We start from the raw sequence: 27,857 nt of genomic DNA, 5'->3' as shown, positions 1-27,857 counted from the left end.
TCCTCTAGTCCTCAAACTGCCGAAGGACAGTGAGCTCCCTCTATGGGGCACTAGGTTATGAAAATATAAACAGATTCCCTGTGTCAGGATTTCACTTGGACACTGGCACTGTGTTGACACATAGCAGATGAAGTTATGATAGGAAAAATAGATGTGCTTCAAGCCAAACCCTCTCTGCTACTGTAAATAAAACATGTATACACACACATATGCAAATGATGTCACGCACACAAACACACGAGCGGCCCTCCCAGGAGGCACGATCACACTCAGGCAGAGAATTCAGTGTCATAGAAAGCCAGTTTCTGACCCTACATCCCCGCCAGACAGATGAGGCAGCTGGACAGGGACGGGCAGCCGTCTGGCCCTCACAGCCCCTGGGGAACTGTGAGGAGGAGGCCCTCTCTCTTCTGGAGAGTGACCAGCTGAGCTGCTTTACTAGGTGTATGAGAACGCCGTCATGTCCTTAGGTCAGGGCTGTCTAAGCAGGATAAACAGTGGGCTTTGAACTACTGCTGAAGAAGGCCTTGTGGAGGAGCCAGCCCAGTAAGACAGTCTTTACACTGGTGTCATAAAAATCCTGGTTGACTGACAGTTGGGCTACATACAGTCCTAGTTCACCTCTTGACAAACCAAATCATTGTTGTTGAGGAAAATGTGTTTAATAATATATTTGGCTGCATTATGTTAAATAGGTACATTTGTACTGCGGAACATATAGTGCATTCAGAAAGTATTCAGACCCCTTGATGTTTTCCACATTTTGTTACGTTACAGCCTCATTCTTAAACGGATAAAAAAATAAAATACTCAATCTACACACAATACCCCATTATGACAAAGCGAACACAGGTTTTTAGAAATGTTCGCTAAATAATTTTAAATAAAAAACAGAAATACCTCCATATACATATACCTTATTTACATAAGTATTCAGACCCTTTGCTATGAGACTCAAAACTGAGCTCAGGTGCATCCTGTTTCCATTGATCATCCTTGAGATGTTTCTACAACTTGATTGGAGTCTACCTGGGGTAAATTCAATTGATTAGACAGGATTTGGAAAGGCACACATCTGTCTATATAAGGTCCCACACTTGACAATGCTGTAGCGTCATGCTGTGGGGATGTTTTTCAGTGGCAGGGACTGGGAGACTAGTCAGGATCGAGGGAAAGATGAACGGAGCAAAGTACAGAGAGATCCTTGATGAAAACCTGCTCCAGAGTGCTCAGGACCTCAGACTGGGGTGAAGGTTCGCCTTCCAACAGGACAACAACCCTAAATATACAGCCAATACAAAGCAGGAGTGGCTTTGGGACAAATCTCTGAATGTCCTTGAGTGGCCCAGCCAGAGCCCGGACATCTCTGGAGAGACCTGAAAATAGCTGTGCAGCGACGCTCCCTATCCAACCTGACAGAGCTTGAGAGGATCTGCAGAGAAGAATGGGAGAAATTCCCCAAATACAGATGTGCCAAGCTTGTAGCATCATACCCAAGAATTGAGGCTGTAATTACTGCCAAAGGTGCTTCAACAAAGTACTGAGTAAATGGTCTGAAAACGTACATAAATGTGATATGTTTTTTTAATTTTTAATACATTTGCAAACATTTCTAAAAACCTGTTTTGAGGAGGAAAAACACCAATTTAATCCATTTTTGGAATAAGGCTATAACGTAACAAAATGTGGAAAAAGTTAAGGGATCTCAGTACTTCCTGAATGCACTGTATGCAGTCATATTTTCAGCAGCTGATGGTGGACTGGACATGTTATAGGTTTGATATTAAAGATATTTTGTGTATTTGCAGTTGACCCTGAAAACTTGTCACACAGATTGCAAAGCATTCCCAAAAATGCCAAACATCCCTCTTCCTCCCCACATCAATTGAAGAGTAGTGTAGAGTGTATACACTACCTATTCAGTTGTGAGCTTTGCCTTACTAAGTGCTTATAAATATTGAATGGCTAAATGGGAAATGTTAACATTTGTCCAATTGCCTTGTTGGCCCAATGAAATATTAATCAGCAAGAAAAGCTTTTGTTTTACCACAACAGTGAGAAAAGGTAAACCTGAAATGAATAACACTTTTTTGTATCCCTTTGTAGATGTTGAGCTTCTTTGATCCTTCTTGATCCCAATTTTCCATGTCTGTCAGGGATGATACATACAGCACACCCTGCATTGTGGGCCAGTCAATTATACATGTAGAGATTCTAAAAGTAGGGATCTCAGGTCTACAGTGGCAGAAGATGTCAAATCCAGGACAATTCAACTGATTTAAATGAATGGCCTCTACTTCAGGATGCTGGATTTCAGTTATTCACTGTAATCTGATGAGTTAGCTGGGTCAGAGATGATTTCTTCTGTCATCCCAAGAAATTAACTTAGTCCAAAATCATATCAAAGTGGAGCGTGAGAGCAACAACTCTCTCCTTCTCCTCCCTCTCTCCTCCCCTCCTCTACCACTAGCAGCTCCACAGAGGCACAGTTTACCTGCCTCCTCACGTGATGCTGTTCATACAGAGCAGGGTGCTGCTCCTGCCAACACACTGGAACCCCCAGATCACTATGCCTGGTACGTTTTCAACCTGCAGATCAACTATTCATGGATTTTCACATTTGACTCAAACATACCCTACAATTCAACCCAAATTAACTCAAAAATTGTCAGTCAAATTGAGGGACAAAATTCTTCATGATAAATACGCCTTTATTTAGAAAATATTACAAAATGATGCATGTACACAGATCAGTAGACTCAGTCACTCCTTTTTACGACTCGTCCTGTGGGACTTTGGTTGAGGGCACCAACATGATGTAGAGGCCAGAGCTGGAAAGAGAAAAACACCAAAACAAACAAAGAAGAAGGAGAAGACAGAAGACGTTGGGTTAAAAGGGTAATAGGACTCTCATAAAAGAAGAACAAACAACATTTATCCATTACATAATGTGTTTATCATGACTATTCCAACATCCTCACTTCCTGGATACGCTTGGTAACGTGGATTTTAATGATGTATGCGACTTCATAAAACCGTCGTCAAGTCTCGTCATTGGGCCCCCAGCGGACGGCTGCTGTCCAGTCAAACGGACAGAAGGTTGGCTGACCTGTTTCCAGGGTCATGGTTGCTATGACATCCAGTGACATGACAACACAGCAGAATGGACAGCTAGACAATAGGTTGCCCAGGCCTTGGTCTACGAGACAGATCTGCCTTGAACTTCCAACTTGTTTGAGTGTTTGCATTTACTCAACTTGCCACAGAATGGGGAATAAGGAATATTTGGAATCCAGGCAAAGCACCAGTAAACCTACAATCAATTTCAGTGCAAGGCATTTCATATTTCATCATGGCCATGGGCAAAGTCAAAAGGAGGCTGTGATTTCATAAAAGTGGCACAGATTTCTCTTTATACAGACCAGAGCATTCTACTAACTCTTTATACAGACCAGAGCATTAAACTAAGTCTTTATACAGACCATTATACTAACTCTTTATACAGACCAGAGCATTCTACGAACTCTTTATACAGACCATTATACTAACTCTTTATACAGACCATTATACTAACTCTTTATACAGACCATTATACTAACTCTTTATACAGACCATTATACTAACTCTTTATACAGACCATTATACTAACTCTTTATACAGACCATTATACTAACTCTTTATACAGACCATTATACTAACTCTTTATACAGACCATTATACTAACTCTTTATACAGACCATTATACTAACTCTAAAGGTTGAAATGAATGTGAGCCGGGTCGGGCGATGTTGCCCTCCTTACCTTTAAGCAGACACGACCTCGTATCAGGGCATAGGGAACTGGGCCGTAGCTCCTGGAGTCTGTGGAATTCCTAAGATTATCCCCTTCCAGCCACACGTGCCCTTTTGGAACCTAGACACACACCCACGGCATGACACACACCCACGGCATGACACACACCCACGGCATGACACGGGAAAGAAACACAACGATAGAAAATATTGAATTTTTTCCACGATGACTGCAACAGCCAGCTATACTGTAAACAACACCATTCCCTGACCTAGCTTTTAAACTTTGTTTACATGATGGAGTGAGACACTACAGAGCTAGCACCCTCCACCCAACATTATGTAAAGAGAGCCCACCTCAGCCGCCTCACCCCCTACCTTCCCTCACCCCAACTTAACATCACCCCCTGGTCTGTCCTCCTTTAACCCCAGACGGTCATAGGAGCAAGGGGTCATGGGTAACGGGGCAGAGGGATTTAGTGGGACTTCAAAAGGGGCCATTAGGCTGTTGGCTGAGATCTAACCCCCTCTTACCAAGGGAGATATAGAGAGGGGGGAGAGAGAGAGAGAAAGAGAGAGAGAGAGAGAGAGGCCAGGACTGAAGCTTTTCAGTCAGAATCGTCCACGGGTCTCCACTAGTGAGGCCCGAGCTGCCAGTGGGGCGGCCAATCGGAGCGAGCGCTAATCCACAGTGACACCAATTATGATTAATCTCATCACTTTACTAGAGTAATCTTGTCAAGGCCCTAATTAAGTTCCTCGTCCCTCCTATATGTGAAGACAGGATCAACAACATATTATATTGTCATAATGGGCATCACAATCTGCAACTCTATGTTTGTGTTGCCTAACTTTTAAATGGACAAAGTCTTGGGGAGAAAGGAGAGGGAGATGAAATCAGATGAGAATATTATCAGAACAGAGGGTGGGGGGGAGACGCAAACACTGATGTCTTGATTCCAATTGTGCGCGTCCATCGTATCGCAATCGTCCCAACATCCAGAATCATTATGCAGTATTAACCTATGCATTGTGTTGCGGTTCATATTCCATAGATGAGCTGACACTAATCGTGATGCAGTGACATATTGACCTAACACGAGGTAAACAACTCGGCCCCCGAGAACAACGACGACACAAACGAATGTCACTAAAAGAGTCATCTGAGAAGCATATGTCAGCCTGCTGCATTCCCACCATTACCCCTCAGTAGCATGGCAACATATGGCCGCTCCCAAGGACACGGGAACCAGAGAGGAACGCCGGCGCCATTTGTCATCTGCTGGACCATAAGCCCCTGCTATGCTCCAGCCTCAGCCTCCATCTTAGACGACTCACTGCCTTTGTCCTGTTCAGGAAGGTCAGAGGTGTGATATCATCAACACCACCCTGTCGGTAGGCACGCTCATCTATGTTTTAGGAGACACAAAAGGGGCGGCTGCTTGAACACAGGTTCAGGCTACATCTGGGTTCAAGTCTCCATAGAAACACATGACAATGTCGTTATTGAAAGTGCTTTTTAGTCTAGCAGAAGGTCTAATCTGAGTCCATTACACTGCCTCAAAGTTTAGCAAACACTTTAATACTAGGTAGGATACATTAGTGGTGGTCAACGTTTAGGGCCCATGGAGTGAAGGTTTGGAGGAACTCTACCTAACTAATCCAACATAAAGGTATAGGTCAACTCTATTCAGGATCTAGACTCCATTCTGTCCACTACTAACAAGGTCAATCAATTTAGATCCATCTGCTGCGGATCAATCAAGAGTGATCTACAAATACACAGACACACAAACACCAAAGCTCTGATTGATTCGGAGCGTCAAACTAATGACCCTGTAGAGAACATTCCACAGGCAGGGCATCGCAAAGTAACTTCTCTGAAATCTATAGTTAGATTTATTTACCACTAATGAACTGGTAATTCATTGGTTATTGTTAAAAGGCCTGTGAAAGCTGATCTGCCATGTGTGGCTCAGTTGGTAGAGCATGGTGCTGGCACCGACAGGGTTGTGGGTTCGATTCCATGGGCCACCCATACGTTTAAATGTATGCATGCATGACTGTAAGCCGCTTTGGATAAAAGCGTCTGCTAAATGCCATATATTATTATTCCAGTATATTATGATGTGGTGAAAGACAGAGGGTTTACACATCACCTTGCAGGTTAACACATGTCAGAAACGTACACTTTATTATGAATGAGAGGGTGTAAAGAGAGGTGAGACTATCATTTGTAGAAACGGATGTCTCTGACGTTCTCCTCTTGAACCCTAACTTAACCAGAGGGTAGAACAAACCTCCCCTTTCATTTTACCTGCACCGGATGTTCAAATGGATCCTTGTTATTACCTAGGGGTATGATACCTGGGTGTGGTTAGAGTGTTGGACTAGTAACCCAAAGGTTGCAAGATCGAATCCCCGAGCTGACAAGGTAAAAATCTGCCGTTCTGCCCCTGAACAAGGCAGTTAAACCACTGTTCCTAGGCCGTCATTGAAAATAAGAATTTGTTCTTAACTGACTTGCCTAGTTAAATAAATCAAAAATACTGGAGGTAGTGGAAGGAGGTAGACATGTTTAAATTCTGTCCCCGTCATAGTTGGTGGAACTCTTCTTCCCTGATTAAACACCTGCAAGCTCACCGCAGGCCATCGTAACCACAGCAGTCTCTGAAAACTCATTTATGGATCACACACCAGTGTTGAGTGAAGGTAGAGAGGAGGATGTCAAGGATAAGCACCTGCATGATTGACAGGCAGAGAAGCAAACACTCCTCATGAACTGTTTACCTACTTCTCCATGACACTAAGCCCTGAGTCTGACATGCCCTCTCCCAACTCCCTACACTGAGTCACCAGAACAGAATGAGAGTGCTCAGTCTAAGCATAATCAACAGGCATTGTTACTTTACACAACACACTTCCAGCCAGCCCAGTCATCCAGTCAGGCTGTGTGCCCAGCTAGGGTTTAGGGTTGAGTGGCGTATCTTAGCTCAGCCTGGCGGCTGTGTTGTGATGGGACTCTGTTCTGAGGGAGTGATGGAACCTGAGGGAGTGATGGAACCTGTTCTGTGGTTGGGTGGTTGAAGGGGTGGGGGCGAGGCTATGTGTACCTGTCAGAGACGTGTCAAGGTGGGAAAGCTGAGCTCACCTAGATAGTGAAGTCTGCCGTTCAACAGCCTGGTCTGGCCTCACCCTGCTCCGCTCATTAAGCTAACATGATAGAGGTACAGTGCTGTTTAACCTGTCTGGGCTAGGGGGCAGGATTTTCACGGCCGGATAAAAAAAACGTACCCGATTTAAACTGGTTACTACTCTTGCCCAGAAACGAGAATATGCATATTATTAGTAGATTTTGATAGAAAACACTGAAGTTTCTAAAACTGTTTGAATGGTGTCTGTGAGTATAACAGAACTCATATGGCAGGCAAAAACCTGAGAAAATTCCAAGCAGGAAGTGGCCTGTCTGAGAATTTGTAGTTCTTTTGATTCTCTATCGAAACTACAGCATCTGTGGGGTTACGTAGCACTTTCAAAGGCTTCCATTGGCTCTCTAAAGCCTTCAGAACGCGCCTTGAGGCGTCTCTCAGTAGCTCAGTTTCTCAGTGGCCTGCCTGGTGACAAAGAGATTGCATATGCGCGTTCACGCTGTTTTTTCTTTTCCTCTTTGAATGAATACACCATTGTACGGTTGGAATATTATCGCTATTTTACGAGAAAAATACCATAAAAATTGATTTTAAACAGCGCTTGACATGCTAAGTACGGTAATGGAACATTTAGAATTTTTTGGTCTCGAAATTCACTCGCGCATTACCCTTTGGATAGTGACCTGAACGCACGAACAAAACGGAGGTATTTGGACATAACTATGAATTATTTGGAACAAAAACAACATTTCTTGTGGAAGTAGCAGTCCTGGGAGTGCATTCTGACAAAGATCAACAAAGGTAATACAATTTTTCTAATACTAATTCTGAGTTTAGTGTGCCCCGAACTTGGCGGGTGTGAAAATAGCTAGCCGTGATGGCTGAGCTATGTACTCAGAATATTGCAAAATGTGCTTTCGCCGAAAAGCTGACATAGCGATTGCATAAAGGAGTTCTGTATCTATAATTCTTAAAATAATTGTTATGCATTTTGTCAACGTTTATGATGAGTAATTTAGTAAATTCACCGGAAGTTTTCGGTGGGAATACATTTTCTGAACATCACACGCCAATGTAAAAAGCTGTTTTTTGATATAAATATGAACTTGATTGAACAAAACATGCATGTATTGGATAACATAATGTCCTAGGAGTGTCATCTGATGAAGATCATCAAAGGTTAGTGCTTCATTTAGCTGTGTTTTGGGTTTTTGTGACATATATGCTTGCTTGGAAAATGGCTGTCTGATTATTTTTGGCTATGTACTCTCCTAACATAATCTAAATGTTTTGCTTTCGCTGTAAAGCCTTTTTGAAATCGGACAATGTGGTTAGATTAACAAGAGTCTTATCTTTAAAATGGTGTAAAATAGTCGTATGTTTGAAAAATTGAAATGATTGCATTTGAGGTTTTTATATTTCGCGCCACGCTGTTCCACTGGCTGTTGAATAGAGTGGGACGGTCATGTCCCACCTAGCCCAGAGAGGGTAAGGCCTCATCCTGCTCCGCTCATTAAGCTAACATGATTGAGGTAGAGTGCTGTTTAATGCCTCACCCTGCTCTGATCATTAGAATAATATCATTGAGGTACAGTGTTTTGTCTAACATGGAGGGAATAGCTTAAGACTCTGAAGGCTCTCTCTCTCACTCCCCCTCTGTCTCTCTCAAAGACACCCACCATCATATCATGGATCAAATGTCTTTGTTGTGACAATGCATCAGACATACTGTAGGAAAGACTCCTAAGAGGTGACAAGCCAATTTGTCCATCTCCTCATCATCAACGTGGGAGGAAAGAACCTGCCTGCCTGTCAGAAGAAAGAGGAGGTGAGGACAGGCTCTCATATAGTACACAAACAAAAACACACACGCCTAACGTCTAGGTGCACGGTGGGATGCCTTATGTCACACAACGCTTCTATTTCATTAACACCACAACCAACTGTGTTGACAGACATTTTGGTGTGTGTTTTCACGGGGGAAATCCTACAGAGATTGGTCTGGTCTTATTCATTGTTGACCCATGTCTTGCACTGAGACACATTTCAGAGGTACAGATCTGCCATCTTAATTTGACCAGTTTCTCACAGCAGGGAAATAATCCTGCAGTATCAGGAAATGTGAATTATTATGTGGATTATTATTATTATTATTATTATTATTATTATTATTATTATGGACATTTTTGTATGGGTTGATACATTTTACGTAAGGGTAAATCAAGTCTGATATTTTAAAGTGTGAATTACAAACATTAGAATACATTTTAAAACTTGAATACACAACATGTATGCATTTTCTGCGACAACAGAGTGATCCAATTAAGAGAGTACATCTGTAGGCTGAGACCTTTGACCAACACATGTGTAGAGATTAAACCTGTTCTGCAGTAACCAGTTCAATATAGCTTTACTGCCTGTGTGTAGAGATTAAACCTGTTCTGCAGTAACCAGTTCAATATAGCTTTACTGCCAGTGTGTAGAGATGAAACCTGTTCCCAGAGGAAAATTAGTTTCATTTCCTGGATGACACCAGCACATCCTGTGTGTGGTTACATTCCCCTATACCTCCACTGTTCATGTGAGAGTGTGTACACACACACACACACACACACACACACACACACACACACACACACACACACACACACACACACACACACACACACACACACACACACACAGCACACACAGCACACACAGCACAAACACCTCAGCCCACCCATCAACCTGTCCACTCGGTTGGCACTAACTCTAACAGGCTTCAGAGAGATTGGTAGGCTGAGCGGTGGCTGAGGGCGGCGTGGCCGGGGGAGAGCAGTAATAAGAATGCAATGACAGTGGTTCCACAACAACCACGGCTCTGAGGAAATGCAGTCGCTGTCAAAGGATGATATTTGGACTGACGACACAAGATGGATGTGCATGGTCTAGAATGTAAACACCCAGAACACACTGGGATTGAGTTGAAGACACAGGGGTTTGGCTACTTATGAAGATGATTTACTGAAATGAGAGACTATCTGAAACACAACATGAAGTGTCTTGACAAGGCTTAATCATTCATCCAGAATGTATTGCTTTACTGGCTCATTTCAAGCCCTCGTCTGAAACTCTTCTCTAGGTTGTTGTTGTAAATGTGCTCTCAATACTCTTACCTGGTAAACTAAAGGTAGAATACTGTACATGTGGCTGAGAGTCCTGGAGAGTCCTGGGGCATGACTGCTGATGAATACTTACGTATTGGTGGGTCTTGAAGATATCCGAGGGGCCACTGGTACAGACTTTGTCTCCCTCCAAACCGATGACTCTTTTACAGACGTTCATATGTGGATCAAACGGACTCTTAGCGATGACTATATCACCACTGAAGACAGAGAAGACAGGATCCATGGGGTGTGATGTCATTGACAGACATTAGGGAGAACATCAAGGGGTTACGGTGCAAAAAGCCACCACTTAGGGTAAGCTACGTTTCGCTTTACCAAATTTGAGAATTTCAAATTGAAAACTAAAACTCACTTCTCGATTCTGCAGAGATGGCGACTCAAACGTTCTGAGAAGACAACGTCGTGGCTTGTGATGGTGGGCTCCATAGAAGGACCAGAGCACTGTGGGTAAATTCACAGACATTAACATTGAAGTTGTTACTCGGGAATTCACAGACCATGGCCAGAGAGGGAAAAGTATCCTACACACCGCAACAAACTCTCCGATGTACTCAAAGGCACAGTGGGCGATGCAGCCGTACTGGATGGTGTATCCCACGAAGCCCAGGGTCTTCCCCAGCGCACTGCGGAACATCTCACCACCTACACAAACACAACACACATCATTACAGCGCTTCATTCAGGGGACAGAGAGGTGAGGGGTGAGCTGTCACTCTAGCTAGTCTATTAGCAGCTCTAGGAGCAGTGTGCAGCGGAGACTAGTGTCACACTCCCTGGTGTTTCATTCTCAGGGGCTCTACAGCCTGTTGACACCACAGAACCAGCCTAACCTCTGACCCTGTGTGAGACCAATCGAGACCTTGCAGGGGACGGACAAACATACCAGCCTAGCAGCTTCATACGAGCATCAGTCCCTAACACTGCCCTCCCTGCATCAGCCATGCTGACCAGGGTCTTCAGTACAGCTTCATACGAGCATCAGTCCCTAACACTGCCCTCCCTGCATCAGCCATGCTGACCAGGGTCTTCAGTACAGCTTCATACGAGCATCAGTCCCTAACACTGCCCTCCCTGCATCAGCCATGCTGACCAGGGTCTTCAGTACAGCTTCATACGAGCATCAGTCCCTAACACTGCCCTCCCTGCATCAGCCATGCTGACCAGGGTCTTCAGTACAGCTTCATACGAGCATCAGTCCCTAACACTGCCCTCCCTGCATCAGCCATGCTGACCAGGGTCTTCAGTACAGCTTCATACGAGCATCAGTCCCTAACACTGCCCTCCCTGCATCAGCCATGCTGACCAGGGTCTTCAGTACAGCTTCATACGAGCATCAGTCCCTAACACTGCCCTCCCTGCATCAGCCATGCTGACCAGGGTCTTCAGTACAGCTTCATACGAGCATCAGTCCCTAACACTGCCCTCCCTGCATCAGCCATGCTGACCAGGGTCTTCAGTACAGCTTCATACGAGCATCAGCCCACCTGCCCTCCCGCACAGCCAGCTGCCGGGCTCGTCGCTCCGGCATCACCCCCGCCCCCGCATCGCCTGCGACCAGGGTCTTCAGTACAGCTTCATACGAGCATCAATCCCTAACACTGCCCTCCCTGCATCAGCCATGCTGACCAGGGTCTTCAGTACAGCTTCATACGAGCATCAGTCCCTAACACTGCCCTCCCTGCATCAGCCATGCTGACCAGGGTCTTCAGGACAGTTATCCAGTTCTGTGGGAGCCATGGAAATGGAGCGAGTAGTCTTTGTTGACTGCCACACACACACACACACACACACGGTAACAGATAACAGTGTGTCGTCTGAACAAACACTGCACTAACACTCAGGGTATTGACTTTTACTCAGAACGCAACCTGCCGGATGGGGGGAGAGTGACTCAATCTTTACACACACGGTCAACACACACACGCAAAAAAACTGAAATATCCTTTTTTTTCCCAACGTAAGGGACATTTCAAAGGAAACATCAACTGCATAATAAAAGGTATGGTAGAGATAATACATCTAATGTTTCCCCCCCCAAAATATAGCCTTGCTCTAGCCCTGGTGAGAATGACTTCCATATACACTACCATTCAACAGTTTGGGGTCACTTAGAAATGTCCTTGTTTTTGAAAGAAAAGCACAGATAGTCAACTAGTCTAAAGAAGGCCAGTTTTATTGCTTCTTTAATCAGAACAGTTTTCAGCTGTGCTAACATAATTGCAAAAGGGTTTTCTAATGATCAAATAGCCTTTTAAAATGATAAACTTGGATTAGCTAACACAACGTGCCATTGGAACACAGGAGTGATGGTTGCTGAAAATGGGCCTCTGTAGGCCTATGTAGATATTCCATAAAAAATCTGCCGTTTCCAGCTACAATAGTCAATTACAACATTAACAATGTCTACACTGTATTTCTGATCAATCTGATGTTATTTTAATGGACAAAATGTTTTGCTTTTCTTTCAAAAACAAGGACATTTCTAAGTGACCCCACACTTTTGAACGGTAGTGTTGATCCTGATGGAGGGATTACAAAGTAGGCTACACAGCCAGTAGACTATGTGTTCTGGGGAGGGTTTAGAGGTGTATCTGTTCCGGGGAGGGTTTAGAGGTGTACGTGTTCCGGGGAGGGTTTAGAGGTGTACGTGTTCCGGGGAGGGTTTAGAGGTGTACGTGTTCCGGGGAGGGTTTAGAGGTGTACGTGTTCCGGGGAGGGTTTAGAGGTGTACGTGTTCCGGGGAGGGTTTAGAGGTGTACGTGTTCCGGGGAGGGTTTAGAGGTGTACGTGTTCCGGGGAGGGTTTAGAGGTGTACGTGTTCCGGGGAGGGTTTAGAGGTGTACGTGTTCCGGGGAGGGTTTAGAGGTGTACGTGTTCCGGGGAGGGTTTAGAGGTGTACGTGTTCCGGGGAGGGTTTAGAGGTGTACGTGTTCCGGGGAGGGTTTAGAGGTGTACGTGTTCCGGGGAGGGTTTAGAGGTGTACGTGTTCCGGGGAGGGTTTAGAGGTGTACGTGTTCCGGGGAGGGTTTAGAGGTGTACGTGTTCCGGGGAGGGTTTAGAGGTGTACGTGTTCCGGGGAGGGTTTAGAGGTGTACGTGTTCCGGGGAGGGTTTAGAGGTGTACGTGTTCCGGGGAGGGTTTAGAGGTGTACGTGTTCCGGGGAGGGTTTAGAGGTGTACGTGTTCCGGGGAGGGTTTAGAGGTGTACGTGTTCCGGGGAGGGTTTAGAGGTGTACGTGTTCCGGGGAGGGTTTAGAGGTGTACGTGTTCCGGGGAGGGTTTAGAGGTGTACGTGTTCCGGGGAGGGTTTAGAGGTGTACGTGTTCCGGGGAGGGTTTAGAGGTGTACGTGTTCCGGGGAGGGTTTAGAGGTGTACGTGTTCCGGGGAGGGTTTAGAGGTGTACGTGTTCCGGGGAGGGTTTAGAGGTGTACGTGTTCCGGGGAGGGTTTAGAGGTGTACGTGTTCCGGGGAGGGTTTAGAGGTGTACGTGTTCCGGGGAGGGTTTAGAGGTGTACGTGTTCCGGGGAGGGTTTAGAGGTGTACGTGTTCCGGGGAGGGTTTAGAGGTGTACGTGTTCCGGGGAGGGTTTAGAGGTGTACGTGTTCCGGGGAGGGTTTAGAGGTGTACGTGTTCCGGGGAGGGTTTAGAGGTGTACGTGTTCCGGGGAGGGTTTAGAGGTGTACGTGTTCCGGGGAGGGTTTAGAGGTGTACGTGTTCCGGGGAGGGTTTAGAGGTGTACGTGTTCCGGGGAGGGTTTAGAGGTGTACGTGTTCCGGGGAGGGTTTAGAGGTGTACGTGTTCCGGGGAGGGTTTAGAGGTGTACGTGTTCCGGGGAGGGTTTAGAGGTGTACGTGTTCCGGGGAGGGTTTAGAGGTGTACGTGTTCCGGGGAGGGTTTAGAGGTGTACGTGTTCCGGGGAGGGTTTAGAGGTGTACGTGTTCCGGGGAGGGTTTAGAGGTGTACGTGTTCCGGGGAGGGTTTAGAGGTGTACGTGTTCCGGGGAGGGTTTAGAGGTGTACGTGTTCCGGGGAGGGTTTAGAGGTGTACGTGTTCCGGGGAGGGTTTAGAGGTGTACGTGTTCCGGGGAGGGTTTAGAGGTGTACGTGTTCCGGGGAGGGTTTAGAGGTGTACGTGTTCCGGGGAGGGTTTAGAGGTGTACGTGTTCCGGGGAGGGTTTAGAGGTGTACGTGTTCCGGGGAGGGTTTAGAGGTGTACGTGTTCCGGGGAGGGTTTAGAGGTGTACGTGTTCCGGGGAGGGTTTAGAGGTGTACGTGTTCCGGGGAGGGTTTAGAGGTGTACGTGTTCCGGGGAGGGTTTAGAGGTGTACGTGTTCCGGGGAGGGTTTAGAGGTGTACGTGTTCCGGGGAGGGTTTAGAGGTGTACGTGTTCCGGGGAGGGTTTAGAGGTGTACGTGTTCCGGGGAGGGTTTAGAGGTGTACGTGTTCCGGGGAGGGTTTAGAGGTGTACGTGTTCCGGGGAGGGTTTAGAGGTGTACGTGTTCCGGGGAGGGTTTAGAGGTGTACGTGTTCCGGGGAGGGTTTAGAGGTGTACGTGTTCCGGGGAGGGTTTAGAGGTGTACGTGTTCCGGGGAGGGTTTAGAGGTGTACGTGTTCCGGGGAGGGTTTAGAGGTGTACGTGTTCCGGGGAGGGTTTAGAGGTGTACGTGTTCCGGGGAGGGTTTAGAGGTGTACGTGTTCCGGGGAGGGTTTAGAGGTGTACGTGTTCCGGGGAGGGTTTAGAGGTGTACGTGTTCTGGGGAGGGTTTAGAGGTGTACGTGTTCTGGGGAGGGTTTAGAGGTGTATGTGTTCTGGGGAGGGTTTAGAGGTGTACGTGTTCTGGGGAGGGTTTAGAGGTGTACGTGTTCTGGGGAGGGTTTAGAGGTGTATGTGTTCTGGGGAGGGTTTAGAGGTGTAGGCTACATTATAGAGCATATCACACCTGCCTATATTCAGACACCATACTTTTGGTTTAGGACTCTGTCCTGCAAGACCACCACAGGGTAATGAATTCCTCTCTTTCTCTCTATTCATCCCTCTTTCTCTCCATGTCTCACATCCCACCCATAGCATTATTAACCAAAGCTAGCAGAGCAGAAACCAAAGCCCCAAACCCTCAGAGCTCTGGGAATGACTTCCCAAAGATGGACACGGATTAGACCCCCGCGTCCTGTACCCCATCCCTCCCTCTGTCCCCCACAATCCCCAGGTCCCCAACAGACCGAGTGTCAGGTGGCTCTCCCTGCGCCTGCGAGAGGCGTTACCCCTAATCCCATTACTCTGTCCTTTCAACACACACACACACACACACACACACACACACACACACACACACACACACACACACACACACACACACACACACACACACACACACACACACACACACACACACACGATACTCTTCTCTCACCTCTCACCCAAAATACAAACTGAATCCATATCCTGTTGCTGATATCGCTCCACCCCATCCACCTTTCATGCCTACTGCCTATACCCCTGCTGCCTATACCCCGACATCCTGCTCATATACCCCTGCCTCTATCCCTACATCCTGCTCATATACCCCTGCCTCTATCCCTACATCCTGCTCATATACCCCTGCCTCTATCCCTACATCCTGCTCATATACCCCTGTCTCTATCCCTACATCCTGCTCATATACCCCTGCCTCTATCCCTACATCCTGCTCATATACCCCTGCCTCTATCCCTACATCCTGCTCATATACCCCTGCCTCTATCCCTACATCCTGCTCATATACCCCTGCCTCTATCCCTACATCCTGCTCATATACCCCTGCCTCTATCCCTACATCCTGCTCATATACCCCTGCCTCTATCCCTACATCCTGCTCATATACCCCTGCCTCTATCCCTACATCCTGCTCATATACCCCTGCCTCTATCCCTACATCCTGCTCATATACCCCTGCCTCTATCCCTACATCCTGCTCATATACCCCTGCCTCTATCCCTACATCCTGCTCATATACCCCTGCCTCTATCCCTACATCCTGCTAATGCCCCATCCCTCCACCCTGACATGTCTTTACCTCTACACTAGGAGTCCTGGAATAATCTGTGGTGAATGTGTGTGACTGTCTCTCGATGTGTGTCACTGTGAAAATATGCTCTTATTGGAGGAAAGAGAAAAGGTTCTGACGAACAGCAGTGAACCCAGTTGTGTGAACTTCTCTGATCATAGCAGCCTCCTGGTCCTACAGGTCAGCCCAGTCCCACTAGGAACCTAGAGTAGAACTGAATCCTACAGGTCAGTCCAGTCCTACTAGGATCCTAGAGTAGAACTGAATCCTACAGGTCAGCCCAGTCCCACTAGGAACCTAGAGTAGAACTGAATCCTACAGGTCAGTCCAGTCCTACTAGGATCCTAGAGTAGAACTGAATCCTACAGGTCAGTCCAGTCCTACTAGGATCCTAGAGTAGAACTGAATCCTACAGGTCAGCCCAGTCCCACTAGGAACCTAGAGTAGAACTGAATCCTACAGGTCAGTCCAGTCTTACTAGGATCCTAGAGTAGAACTGAATCCTACAGGTCAGTCCAGTCCTACTAGGATCCTAGAGTAGAACTGAATCCTACAGGTCAGTCCAGTCCTACTAGGAACCTAGAGTAGAACTGAATCCTACAGGTCAGCCCAGTCCCACTAGGATCCTAGAGTAGAACTGAATCCTACAGGTCAGCCCAGTCCCACTAGGATCCTAGAGTAGAACTGAATCCTACAGGTCAGTCCAGTCCTACTAGGATCCTAGAGTAGAACTGAATCCTACAGGTCAGTCCAGTCCTACTAGGAACCTAGAGTAGAACTGAATCCTACAGGTCAGCCCAGTCCCACTAGGATCCTAGAGTAGAACTGAATCCTACAGGTCAGCCCAGTCCCACTAGGAACCTAGAGTAGAACTGAATCCCACAGGTCAGCCCAGTCCCACTAGGATCCTAGAGTAGAACTGAATCCTACAGGTCAGCCCAGTCCCACTAGGAACCTAGAGTAGAACTGAATCCCACAGGTCAGCCCAGTCCTACTAGGATCCTAGAGTAGAACTGAATCCTACAGGTCAGTCCAGTCCTACTAGGATCCTAGAGTAGAACTGAATCCTACAGGTCAGCCCAGTCCCACTAGGATCCTAGAGTAGAACTGAATCCTACAGGTCAGCCCAGTCCCACTAGGATCCTAGAGTAGAACTGAATCCTACAGGTCAGTCCAGTCCTACTAGGATCCTAGAGTAGAACTGAATCCTACAGGTCAGCCCAGTCCCACTAGGAACCTAGAGTAGAACTGAATCCTACAGGTCAGTCCAGTCCTACTAGGATCCTAGAGTAGAACTGAATCCTACAGGTCAGTCCAGTCCTACTAGGATCCTAGAGTAGAACTGAATCCTACAGGTCAGTCCAGTCCTACTAGGAACCTAGAGTAGAACTGAATCCTACAGGTCAGCCCAGTCCCACTAGGATCCTAGAGTAGAACTGAATCCTACAGGTCAGCCCAGTCCCACTAGGAACCTAGAGTAGAACTGAATCCTACAGGTCAGCCCAGTCCTACTAGGATCCTAGAGTAGAACTGAATCCTACAGGTCAGCCCAGTCCCACTAGGATCCTAGAGTAGAACTGAATCCTACAGGTCAGCCCAGTCCCACTAGGATCCTAGAGTAGAACTGAATCCTACAGGTCAGTCCAGTCCTACTAGGAACCTAGAGTAGAACTGAATCCTACAGGTCAGTCCAGTCCTACTAGGATCCTAGAGTAGAACTGAATCCTACAGGTCAGCCCAGTCCCACTAGGATCCTAGAGTAGAACTGAATCCCACAGGTCAGTCCAGTCTTACTAGGATCCTAGAGTAGAACTGAATCCTACAGGTCAGCCCAGTCCCACTAGGATCCTAGAGTAGAACTGAATCCCACAGGTCAGCCCAGTCCCACTAGGAACCTAGAGTAGAACTGAATCCTACAGGTCAGCCCAGTCCCACTAGGAACCTAGAGTAGAACTGAATCCTACAGGTCAGCCCAGTCCCACTAGGATCCTAGAGTAGAACTGAATCCTACAGGTCAGCCCAGTCCCACTAGGATCCTAGAGTAGAACTGAATCCTACAGGTCAGCCCAGTCCCACTAGGAACCTAGAGTAGAACTGAATCCCACAGGTCAGCCCAGTCCCACTAGGAACCTAGAGTAGAACTGAATCCTACAGGTCAGCCCAGTCCTACTAGGAACCTAGAGTAGAACTGAATCCTACAGGTCAGCCCAGTCCCACTAGGAACCTAGAGTAGAACTGAATCCCACCACCACAGACTAAATCAAGGGCCTTTACCGAGGGCCCTCTGAACACCTATCATGGAGTATCAAGGATCAGAGAACATTTAGGACTATCACAACCACTCAACATCACACAGCTATATCCCTACAGTATCCCAAAACCAGTGTACAATCCCCTATATCCTTCATTATCTCTCAATTTCATCCCTCCATTCCGCTGTGCATTCATCATAGGTAGGGATTAGGGTCTTAACATAATAAGATCACACAGCCAGTGACTGATATCAAGAGAGAGGCCACATGCAGCCACCTGGTTTTATCTGGCAGCCTCTGTCACCCATGGGGTGTGTGTGTTACATTACACAAGGAACTCAAATTGGGATTGAGAATGAGTTGGGACACACCACCAGAGACATCTGATAGGATCTGTACCCCCCGATACCCCTGGCTGTGGGTCTAGGACAAACCCCACTAGGCTATCTCCTCCATAATACCCTGCCTGTGTCTTTGGGGTAGCTGTTGACATTCAGCTGGAAATTAAACACCAAGTCTCTGTTTGTTAATCCAGGATTACACACCAAACATGTTCCTGGAAACACAATGAGTGGTAGCTGCATCTGAGTGGAACCATCTGTGTCAGCCGTCTCCTACAGTCACAGGCTCCCAGAGCCGCCGGCCTCATACAGTCACATGGCTCCCAGAGCCGCCGGCCTCCTACAGTCACATGGCTCCTAGAGCCGCCGGCCTCCTACAGTCACATGGCTCCTAGAGCCGCCGGCCTCCTACAGTCACATGGCTCCCAGAGCCGCCGGCCTCCTACAGTCACAGGCTCCCAGAGCCGCCGGCCTCCTACAGTCATAGGCTCCCAGAGCCGCCGGCCTCCTACAGTCACATGGCTCCCAGAGCCGCCGGCCTCCTACAGTCACCCGCCGGCCTCCTACAGTCACATGGCTCCCAGAGCCGCCGGCCTTCTACAGTCACCCGCCGGCCTCCTACAGTCACATGGCTCCCAGAGCCGCCGGCCTCCTACAGGCTCCCAGAGCCGCCGGCCTCCTACAGGCTCCCAGAGCCGCCGGCCTCCTACAGGCTCCCAGAGCCGCCGGCCTCCTACAGGCTCCCAGAGCCGCCGGCCTCCTACAGGCTCCCAGAGCCGCCGGCCTCCTACAGTCACATGGCTCCCAGAGCCGCCGGCCTCCTACAGTCACATGGCTCCCAGAGCCGCCGGCATCCTACAGTCACATGGCTCCCAGAGCCGCCGGCCTCCTACAGTCACATGGCTCCCAGAGCCGCCGGCCTCCTACAGTCACATGGCTCCCAGAGCCGCCGGCCTTCTACAGTCACCCACCGGCCTCCTACAGTCACATGGCTCCCAGAGCCGCCGGCCTCCTACAGTCACCCGCCGGCCTCCTACAGTCACATGGCTCCCAGAGCCGCCGGCCTCCTACAGTCACATGGCTCCCAGAGCCGCCGGCCTCCTACAGTCACATGGCTCCCAGAGCCGCCGGCCTCCTACAGTCACATGGCTCCCAGAGCCGCCGGCCTCCTACAGTCACATGGCTCCCAGAGCAGCCGGCCTCCTACAGTCACAGGCTCCCAGAGCCGCCGGCCTCCTACAGTCACAGGCTCCCAGAGCCGCCGGCCTCCTACAGTCACAGGCTCCCAGAGCCGCCGGCCTCCTACAGTCACAGGCTCCCAGAGCCGCCGGCCTCCTACAGTCACATGGCTCCCAGAGCCGCCGGCCTCCTACAGTCACCCGCCGGCCTCCTACAGTCACATGGCTCCCAGAGCCGCCGGCCTTCTACAGTCACCCGCCGGCCTCCTACAGTCACATGGCTCCCAGAGCCGCCGGCCTCCTACAGGCTCCCAGAGCCGCCGGCCTCCTACAGGCTCCCAGAGCCGCCGGCCTCCTACAGGCTCCCAGAGCCGCCGGCCTCCTACAGTCACATGGCTCCCAGAGCCGCCGGCATCCTACAGTCACATGGCTCCCAGAGCCGCCGGCATCCTACAGTCACATGGCTCCCAGAGCCGCCGGCATCCTACAGTCACATGGCTCCCAGAGCCGCCGGCCTCCTACAGTCACATGGCTCCCAGAGCCGCCGGCCTTCTACAGTCACCCACCGGCCTCCTACAGTCACATGGCACCCAGAGCCACCGGCCTCCTACAGTCACATGGCTCCCAGAGCCGCCGGCCTCCTACAGTCACATGGCTCCCAGAGCCGCCGGCCTCCTACAGTCACATGGCTCCCAGAGCCGCCGGCCTCCTACAGTCACATGGCTCCCAGAGCCGCCGGCCTCCTACAGTCACATGGCTCCCAGAGCCGCCGGCCTCCTACAGTCACATGGCTCCCAGAGCCGCCGGCCTCCTACAGTCACATGGCTCCCAGAGCAGCCGGCCTCCTACAGTCACAGGCTCCCAGAGCCGCCGGCCTCATACAGTCACAGGCTCCCAGAGCCGCCGGCCTCCTACAGTCACATGGCTCCTAGAGCCGCCGGCCTCCTACAGTCACATGGCTCCTAGAGCCGCCGGCCTCCTACAGTCACATGGCTCCCAGAGCCGCCGGCCTCCTACAGTCACAGGCTCCCAGAGCCGCCGGCCTCCTACAGTCATAGGCTCCCAGAGCCGCCGGCCTCCTACAGTCACATGGCTCCCAGAGCCGCCGGCCTCCTACAGTCACCCGCCGGCCTCCTACAGTCACATGGCTCCCAGAGCCGCCGGCCTCCTACAGTCACCCGCCGGCCTCCTACAGTCACATGGCTCCCAGAGCCGCCGGCCTTCTACAGTCACCCGCCGGCCTCCTACAGTCACATGGCTCCCAGAGCCGCCGGCCTCCTACAGGCTCCCAGAGCCGCCGGCCTCCTACAGGCTCCCAGAGCCGCCGGCCTCCTACAGGCTCCCAGAGCCGCCGGCCTCCTACAGGCTCCCAGAGCCGCCGGCCTCCTACAGGCTCCCAGAGCCGCCGGCCTCCTACAGTCACATGGCTCCCAGAGCCGCCGGCATCCTACAGTCACATGGCTCCCAGAGCCGCCGGCCTCCTACAGTCACATGGCTCCCAGAGCCGCCGGCCTCCTACAGTCACATGGCTCCCAGAGCCGCCGGCCTTCTACAGTCACCCACCGGCCTCCTACAGTCACATGGCTCCCAGAGCCGCCGGCCTCCTACAGTCACCCGCCGGCCTCCTACAGTCACATGGCTCCCAGAGCCGCCGGCCTTCTACAGTTACCCGCTGGCCTCCTACAGTCACATGGCTCCCAGAGCCGCCGGCCTCCTACAGGCTCCCAGAGCCGCCGGCCTCCTACAGGCTCCCAGAGCCGCCGGCCTCCTACAGGCTCCCAGAGCCGCCGGCCTCCTACAGGCTCCCAGAGCCGCCGGCCTCCTACAGGCTCCCAGAGCCGCCGGCCTCCTACAGGCTCCCAGAGCCGCCGGCCTCCTACAGTCGTCACCCGCCGGCCTCCTACAGTCACAGGCTCCCAGCGACAGCGGTCGCGCAACTACAGGGGATCCCAAATCCACCAGTCAATAGAAAAGCCCCATTGGGTGTCTTTTACCTCTATGATCACTGCCTGGGGGTCAACATTCAGACAATAGTTCAGGAATCACAAGCAGCTGAATTTACATTCAACTTAATTACATTGGATACAAGTGTCAACATGGAGCACAGTTCGATACTGAAAACATTCATACAACCAAAACTAGGCCTAAATAGGCCTAGACCAAGGCCTATATCATCATTACCAGTCAGTAAGAAAGGGGCTTCTAACAGAGAGAATAGGGATAACAGAACCAGCTGGCTGAAGCTCCATTTACATGTTGTGTCATTTAGCAGATGTTCTTAACCAGAGCGACTTACAGTAGTGAGTACATAATACATTTACCTACTGGTCCCCCGTGGGAATCCAACCCACAACCCTGTCGTTGCAAGCGCCATGTTCTACCAACTGATCCACACGGGACTGCAGTAGGTTCATTACATTTAAATTTTAGTCATTTAGCAGATGCTCTTATCCAGAGCGACTTACAGTAGTGAATGCATACATTTCATACATTCTTTTTTATTTCTTCCCGTTCTGGTCCCCCGTGGGAATCGAACCCACAACCCTGGCGTTGCAAACACCATGCTCTACCAACTGAGCCACACGGGACGCATTGGAATCACTGCCCCTGGTCTCCAAAAGTTATTTTATATTAAAGTCTGTAACGTCTATGTTTTAAATGTATGTCAATTGTAAAGTATTTTTGTCTGCAATGTATTTTTCGTTAGGCCTATGTGCCAGACCCCAGGAAGACTAGCTGTCTCTAATGGGAATCTAATAAAATCAGAGAAAAAGGTTTCACTCTACGAAGGCAGTCATTATCAAACATGACCAGTCTATTACAGGCACAAAGGGAGTCCCAATTCAAACAGCCTACAAGGCCCTTGCTCTCTTTACAAGCCTACATTAGGAAAACATGGGCTGAAAGAGGGCTGGGCCACTGGAGGGCTAAGAGGCTTACAGACCCCATGTCAGAGATGGTGCTTCTCCCTGTGGACCCCAGATGGGGAGGGAATGAATCCCACCTCTGATGTCCCCTCTCTGGGCAGCAGAAGGCAGCGGAAGGGTGGGTGCTAAAGCTCGATTTGATCTTAATGTGAGTTTTAAAGGGGGACTGACCAGGGATCTGTGTGCAACTATCAGCCCAATCAGAGGTAATCCTACTGATTTAGACACAGACACCTGTCTGGGACCGAGAGTGACAGATGCAAAACAAATCACAAGTCACAGCCTTACAATGTAGCCATCTAGTCCCCCCTCTCCCCTGTTCCTGAACACAGAGATGATTGAACAGACTGATCTGCACATTGCTCTTTTCATTGTTGCTAGCAGCAACCCAGCCGCCAAACAGCTGAGCAGGGTGCCTATTTGAGGAGTCGGAGGCTTAGAGCCAGCAATCAATGGGTCAGCCCAGAGCAAATAACAGTCTAGTGATATGAATACGACTGCTTTGAATTGAAACGGACGTGTCTGGGGCTGCTGGGCCCATGTCCCCATACAATGACACGGAATAGAATACTAGTGACTAATCTTTATTGTATTGGCCGCTGGCTGGTGTGTGCGGTGCTGGGCCGGTGTTGAGAGAGTGGACTGATCTTATCAGGGTCTTGTATTGCTTTCACAATTAGGTCGGTGTTCATGCCAATGACTCAGACACCTCAACAGACTAGAACTAGTCATTATAAATGTTTCACTCGGCATCTGTTGGAAATTCAAAGAAAGCCAAAAATATATACATTTTGAAAAAACTGCTATTGGAAAAAAGTCGTTAAATACAACGTCCTGAAGAAAAACCCTAGCCCCACTAATTGTCCATGTACCCGAAGACCATTACTTTCCTTTCAATGCTACTCAAACAAACATGGAGTACATTGATGGAGATCTGACTTCCCCTCTAGTCACAGCCATTCTATTCCCTCTCCCAGTGACACACAGCTAGCGCTATAGCGGAATAAGACTGGAGAAACCAGAACAATATACAGCGGAAGAGGCTGACATGTTATGACTGCCTGCATTATATGGCACAATCAGATACACTGATGGATAAAACTGATATAATATAAATAATACACAGGGACGGATGACATTCAAAATGGAGGGAAAGAGATGTTATTTTAGAAATCCTGGCGGTCATGTTGATACAACTGCCACACATTGACCTGTAAGGCCACATACAGTAGGCCCCGGGGTTCAATTGGGAATTTAGACGTGGTGGAATTATTCACTTTAAAAATGGGTTGATTTAGGCCTCCCGAGTGGCGCAGCGGTCTAAGGCAATGCATCGCAGTGCTAGAGGAGTCACTCCAGACACGGGTTCGATTCCGGGCTGTATCACAACCGGCCGTGATCAGGAGTCCCATAGGACAATTTGCCCAGTGTCGTCCGGGTTAGGGGAGGGTTTGGCCGGAGGGGGGGGCTTTACTTGGCTCATCGTGCTCTAGCGACTACTTATGGCGGGCCGGGCGCCTACAGGCTGACCTCGGTCGTCAGTTGAACTGTGTTTCCTCCAACACATTGGTGCGGTTTGCGGGCGGGTGTTAAGAAGCGCAGTTTGGCAGGTCATGTTTCGGAGGACGCATGACTCTACCGTCGCCTCCCGAGCCCTTTGGGGAGTTGCAGCGATGAGACAAGATAAAAAGGGGGTAAAAATAAAATAATAAGGGGTGATTTTCCCACTGACACTGTCCTCTCCTACAATTCAATTGTGACGAAACTTGACACTATATCCTAACCCCTGGTAATACCCTTATTATTATACATTAAACAGTGAATTATTATATCGTTTTCATTTTTAGATGTCTCTTAGATCCTGCTTACCTCTTGTGGGTCTTGCACAATGCCCTGTGTTGTCAGTAGAAGGTCTGGCTATATTCCCCGGGTCTCCTGTCAGCCCATGTTTACCTCAAAGCGCTGTCACAACAACAGGACTGCCTCTGCTAAGAGCATTTTGTAAAGTGAGCAGTTGGGCCATCACTTCTAGCCTAGAGCATATCAGCATCCTTACTGAGCTGTAAGTCTCAGCTCCCTATGAGAGGCATGCCTCTTCTCTTGCAGTGCTCATAGAGCTCTCTGGAGTAGGATGAAGTTTCCCATAGACACTGGTCTACAGTTTTACGTTTTCCCTCCTAATGGGTATGGTTACAATTTGGGAAGGTTAGCTGATCCCAGATCGGTGTCTAAGGACAAATTCTACCAGGAGCTACTGTACCTCTGTTTTATAGTATTGGGTCTGTGTGACAGGGAAAGTTAGCTGAGACTCAGTCTGTGTTCCCTCTGCAAGGGGTCAGACCCTGACCGGAGATGACTGGAGTCACAGTATGAGAGAGACAGAGGTTAACAAAGAGTAGTCTCCATCAGCTCCTTGTTTTGACAACACTGAGTCTAATTAGGAAAGTAGCTTGAGAGACAAAGACAAAGGCTAATTTGAAGACTAATGTCAATCCCCAAAACTTCAGCTCAAACTGTGGCCGACTGGATACATATAGCCACTCCTCCCAACCCCACCCCTGTCATGCTAGATTTAACCCTTTCCACCCACCCCACACCTGCTCAGCAAATGAGTGTCTAGTCACAGGCATGATTTTTTATGTCACGTAGAATAGTAAATTGTGTCAGTTCTACAAATTAGGCTGCATTTATGTGTAGACATTGCACCCCACTAATTAAGTCCTGGCGTCGCCATGGTTCTGCCCCAAGGTCACATGACCAGAAACGAATCTCATTTGCTGGCTGATGTGGCCCTCTGCTTGCTGTCTACTACAGTATCTTTAAGTAGTAAAGTGGTTGTGAACATGATAAACATAATGTCCAATAGTTCAAATAATCACTTTAAGATTAATAAATGGGGGTATAAGGAAGGTTGTGATGTTACACATGCATGTATTTAACTTCATGTAATTTTAGGTTCTTGACCAAATGGCTGTCAGTGAGGGTAACCTGGCAAAGGTTACCCTCACTGGGGGAAATTTTTAAAAATAATAAAATAAAATAAAAAAAGACTAAACTTTACTAGCTTATGTATCACAAAATACTAGTTGGCATGAGGTCTGAAAGGGGGGACTTTTGGTTTGAGGCTTTGAGCAGCCTCTTTAAAATATAGCCAAGATGAAAGATTGATGAAAGACGACAAAAGAGATTCTTTCTGATGATTAGAACAACATGATTGCAACATGCATTTGGCTGATTTCATAACACATATGATAAAACATAGATCTAAATCTTTGTTAGGCTAGATCAGGACTCTCCAACCCTGTTCCTGGAGCTACCCTCCTGTAGGTTTTTGTTTCAACCCCAGTTGCAACTAACCTGGTTTATTAAGCAGCCAATTATTAGAATCAGTTGCGCTAAATTAGGGTTGGAGCGGAAACCTACAGGACGTAGTTCTCCCGATACAGGGTTGGAGAGCCCTGGGCTATATGCAATATTTATGCACATAAAATATTATTGATCTATAAAAGCCTACGTTTGAAGGTCATAGCCTGCTACTTTCTAGTCTAGAATAGTCTACATGTGTGTCATTTGAAAGTTAAGTGTGTACCCACATTGCAGACCGATGACCGTATTCCCTAGAATGCAAATGAGCTGGCAGGCTGGGATATTTTATTTCAAATACATTAGTGTAACCCTAATCTAAAGATAAACAAAGCTGTAATCGTTTTGTACGGTTGAAGACTGGGCAAAACAAACAGAACCCCATCTACATGTTCGAGTTTCCTAACCAGCAGTTTGTTGTAAATCAGAGTTATGTCTTTATTTCACAGAATCGCAGCTTCCTATTCTGCAAAATACGTTCACTAAATGTTAATAGACATTTAAAACATGTATTTGTCTTATTGGATAATCAACTCACCGCTATCCAGCGCCGACAGCTACAGAAGCTGCCCTCACCCAGACACGCTATCTTACAACCGCTTCTGTGATTGGTAGCGACTGAGCAATCCCAGCTCTGATTGGGTTGATGTAATTCAAAACATCAACGTTCGTCACCACCGGGAAAAAAAAGCATGGCGGCCCCCAAGATGAGCATGGGTAAACCTACCGCGGACCGTTTACCGTGCAATACCACCAGTTTTCAGAAGAAATCACGAAGCAAACTAGTTTCAATACCTGGCACAAGACCTTCGATTCAAAATGGGCAACTTATTGTTTCGACTGGTGTCACATCTCTCGACTACGTGATTGGTCAGTCTGCCACGAATGTGTTGACAGCTAGCTAACGCGAGTTGTTTTGCTATTTCTGATGGATTAAACTATCTAACAATAATACTTGTATTAATTTGGTTAGTTTTAAAGGAATGTTATCGTTGTCATTATTCGACTGCATGTCTTCAACCACTGAGTCGCATGAAGGTAGCCGGCTAGCTTCACCTTATTTACAATAACATTCATGTAACGTCAACAATAATTCGTGTGCCCCATTTGAAACAACCGGCACACCTTCACGCCATAGTAAAGGTTGACAGCTGGCTCTGGAGTATTCGTCAGTCATGGTACTGGGCACTCGTAACTAGTTTATAGGTTTTTGTTCCAGTCCAACACTTATTCAACAATGAGCTTGATTAGTTAGAGTTGGATCAAAAGCCTGCACTCCCTGTGCGTCCCCAGGACACATTTTTAAATCAAAATACCAATCGTGTTTCAGAGCAAGCAGTCATTTTTGCTTTTTAACACCTACATATGAAACAGGCCTATGTAAGGACAAAATGTGAAATATGCTAATATTAATTCTCTATGTTTTGTCAAATATATTTCAACAATCTTTCCTCCAAAGAACCATTCTATGGATGAAATATTGTGAAAATCCCCCCAAATCATGGTCTTTTAAAAAAAATTCCTGCTTTAATGTGGAATCACCCTGCATGTCAGGCCTATGCTACACTTGGTTATCTGTAAATGATATGGTGTTGTCATGAACAAAAATCAACCTATTTGTAATATTTTTTTTAATTCTTGAA

General features: G+C 48.2%; 2 protein-coding genes across 2 annotated transcripts in view; one reads left to right on the top strand and one right to left on the bottom strand.

Moving 5' to 3' along the window:
- Positions 1–2,690: 2,690 nt before the first annotated feature.
- LOC106562586 (mitochondrial inner membrane protease subunit 1) lies at positions 2,691–26,906 on the bottom strand. The gene is made up of 6 exons (XM_014127536.3): positions 26,753–26,906; positions 10,640–10,752; positions 10,463–10,551; positions 10,181–10,307; positions 3,802–3,912; positions 2,691–2,831 (listed from the first exon to the last, which is right to left on the bottom strand). Exons 2-6 carry the CDS (start codon positions 10,742–10,744, stop codon positions 2,760–2,762), a joined length of 504 nt encoding a protein of 167 aa, XP_013983011.1. The 5' UTR covers positions 10,745–10,752; positions 26,753–26,906; the 3' UTR covers positions 2,691–2,759.
- The window catches only part of LOC106562585 (elongator complex protein 4), a 233,697-nt gene continuing 232,739 nt past the window's right edge, over positions 26,900–27,857 (top strand). The window contains exon 1 of the mRNA XM_045689523.2: positions 26,900–27,084. Coding sequence (XP_045545479.1) covers positions 26,907–27,084 — 178 coding nt within the window. The 5' untranslated portion in view covers positions 26,900–26,906. The remainder of the gene's footprint in view (positions 27,085–27,857) is intronic.

Source organism: Salmo salar, chromosome 11 (genome assembly GCF_965601325.2).
Source record: "Salmo salar chromosome 11, fSalSal1, whole genome shotgun sequence".
NCBI lineage: Eukaryota > Metazoa > Chordata > Actinopteri > Salmoniformes > Salmonidae > Salmo > Salmo salar.
This window is presented reverse-complemented; position numbering and strand designations above follow the sequence as displayed.

Coding starts and splice junctions, on each gene's coding strand:
- LOC106562586 (XM_014127536.3), bottom strand. CDS start 10,744: ATGTTCCGCAGTGCGCTGGGGAAGACCCTGGGCTTCGTGGGATACACC. Junction 10,552..10,639: donor ACATCGGAGAGTTTGTTGCG/GTGTGTAGGATA, acceptor ATTTACCCACAG/TGCTCTGGTCCTTCTATGGA. Junction 3,913..10,180: donor TCTTCAAGACCCACCAATAC/GTAAGTATTCAT, acceptor GTGTGTGTCTAG/GTTCCAAAAGGGCACGTGTG.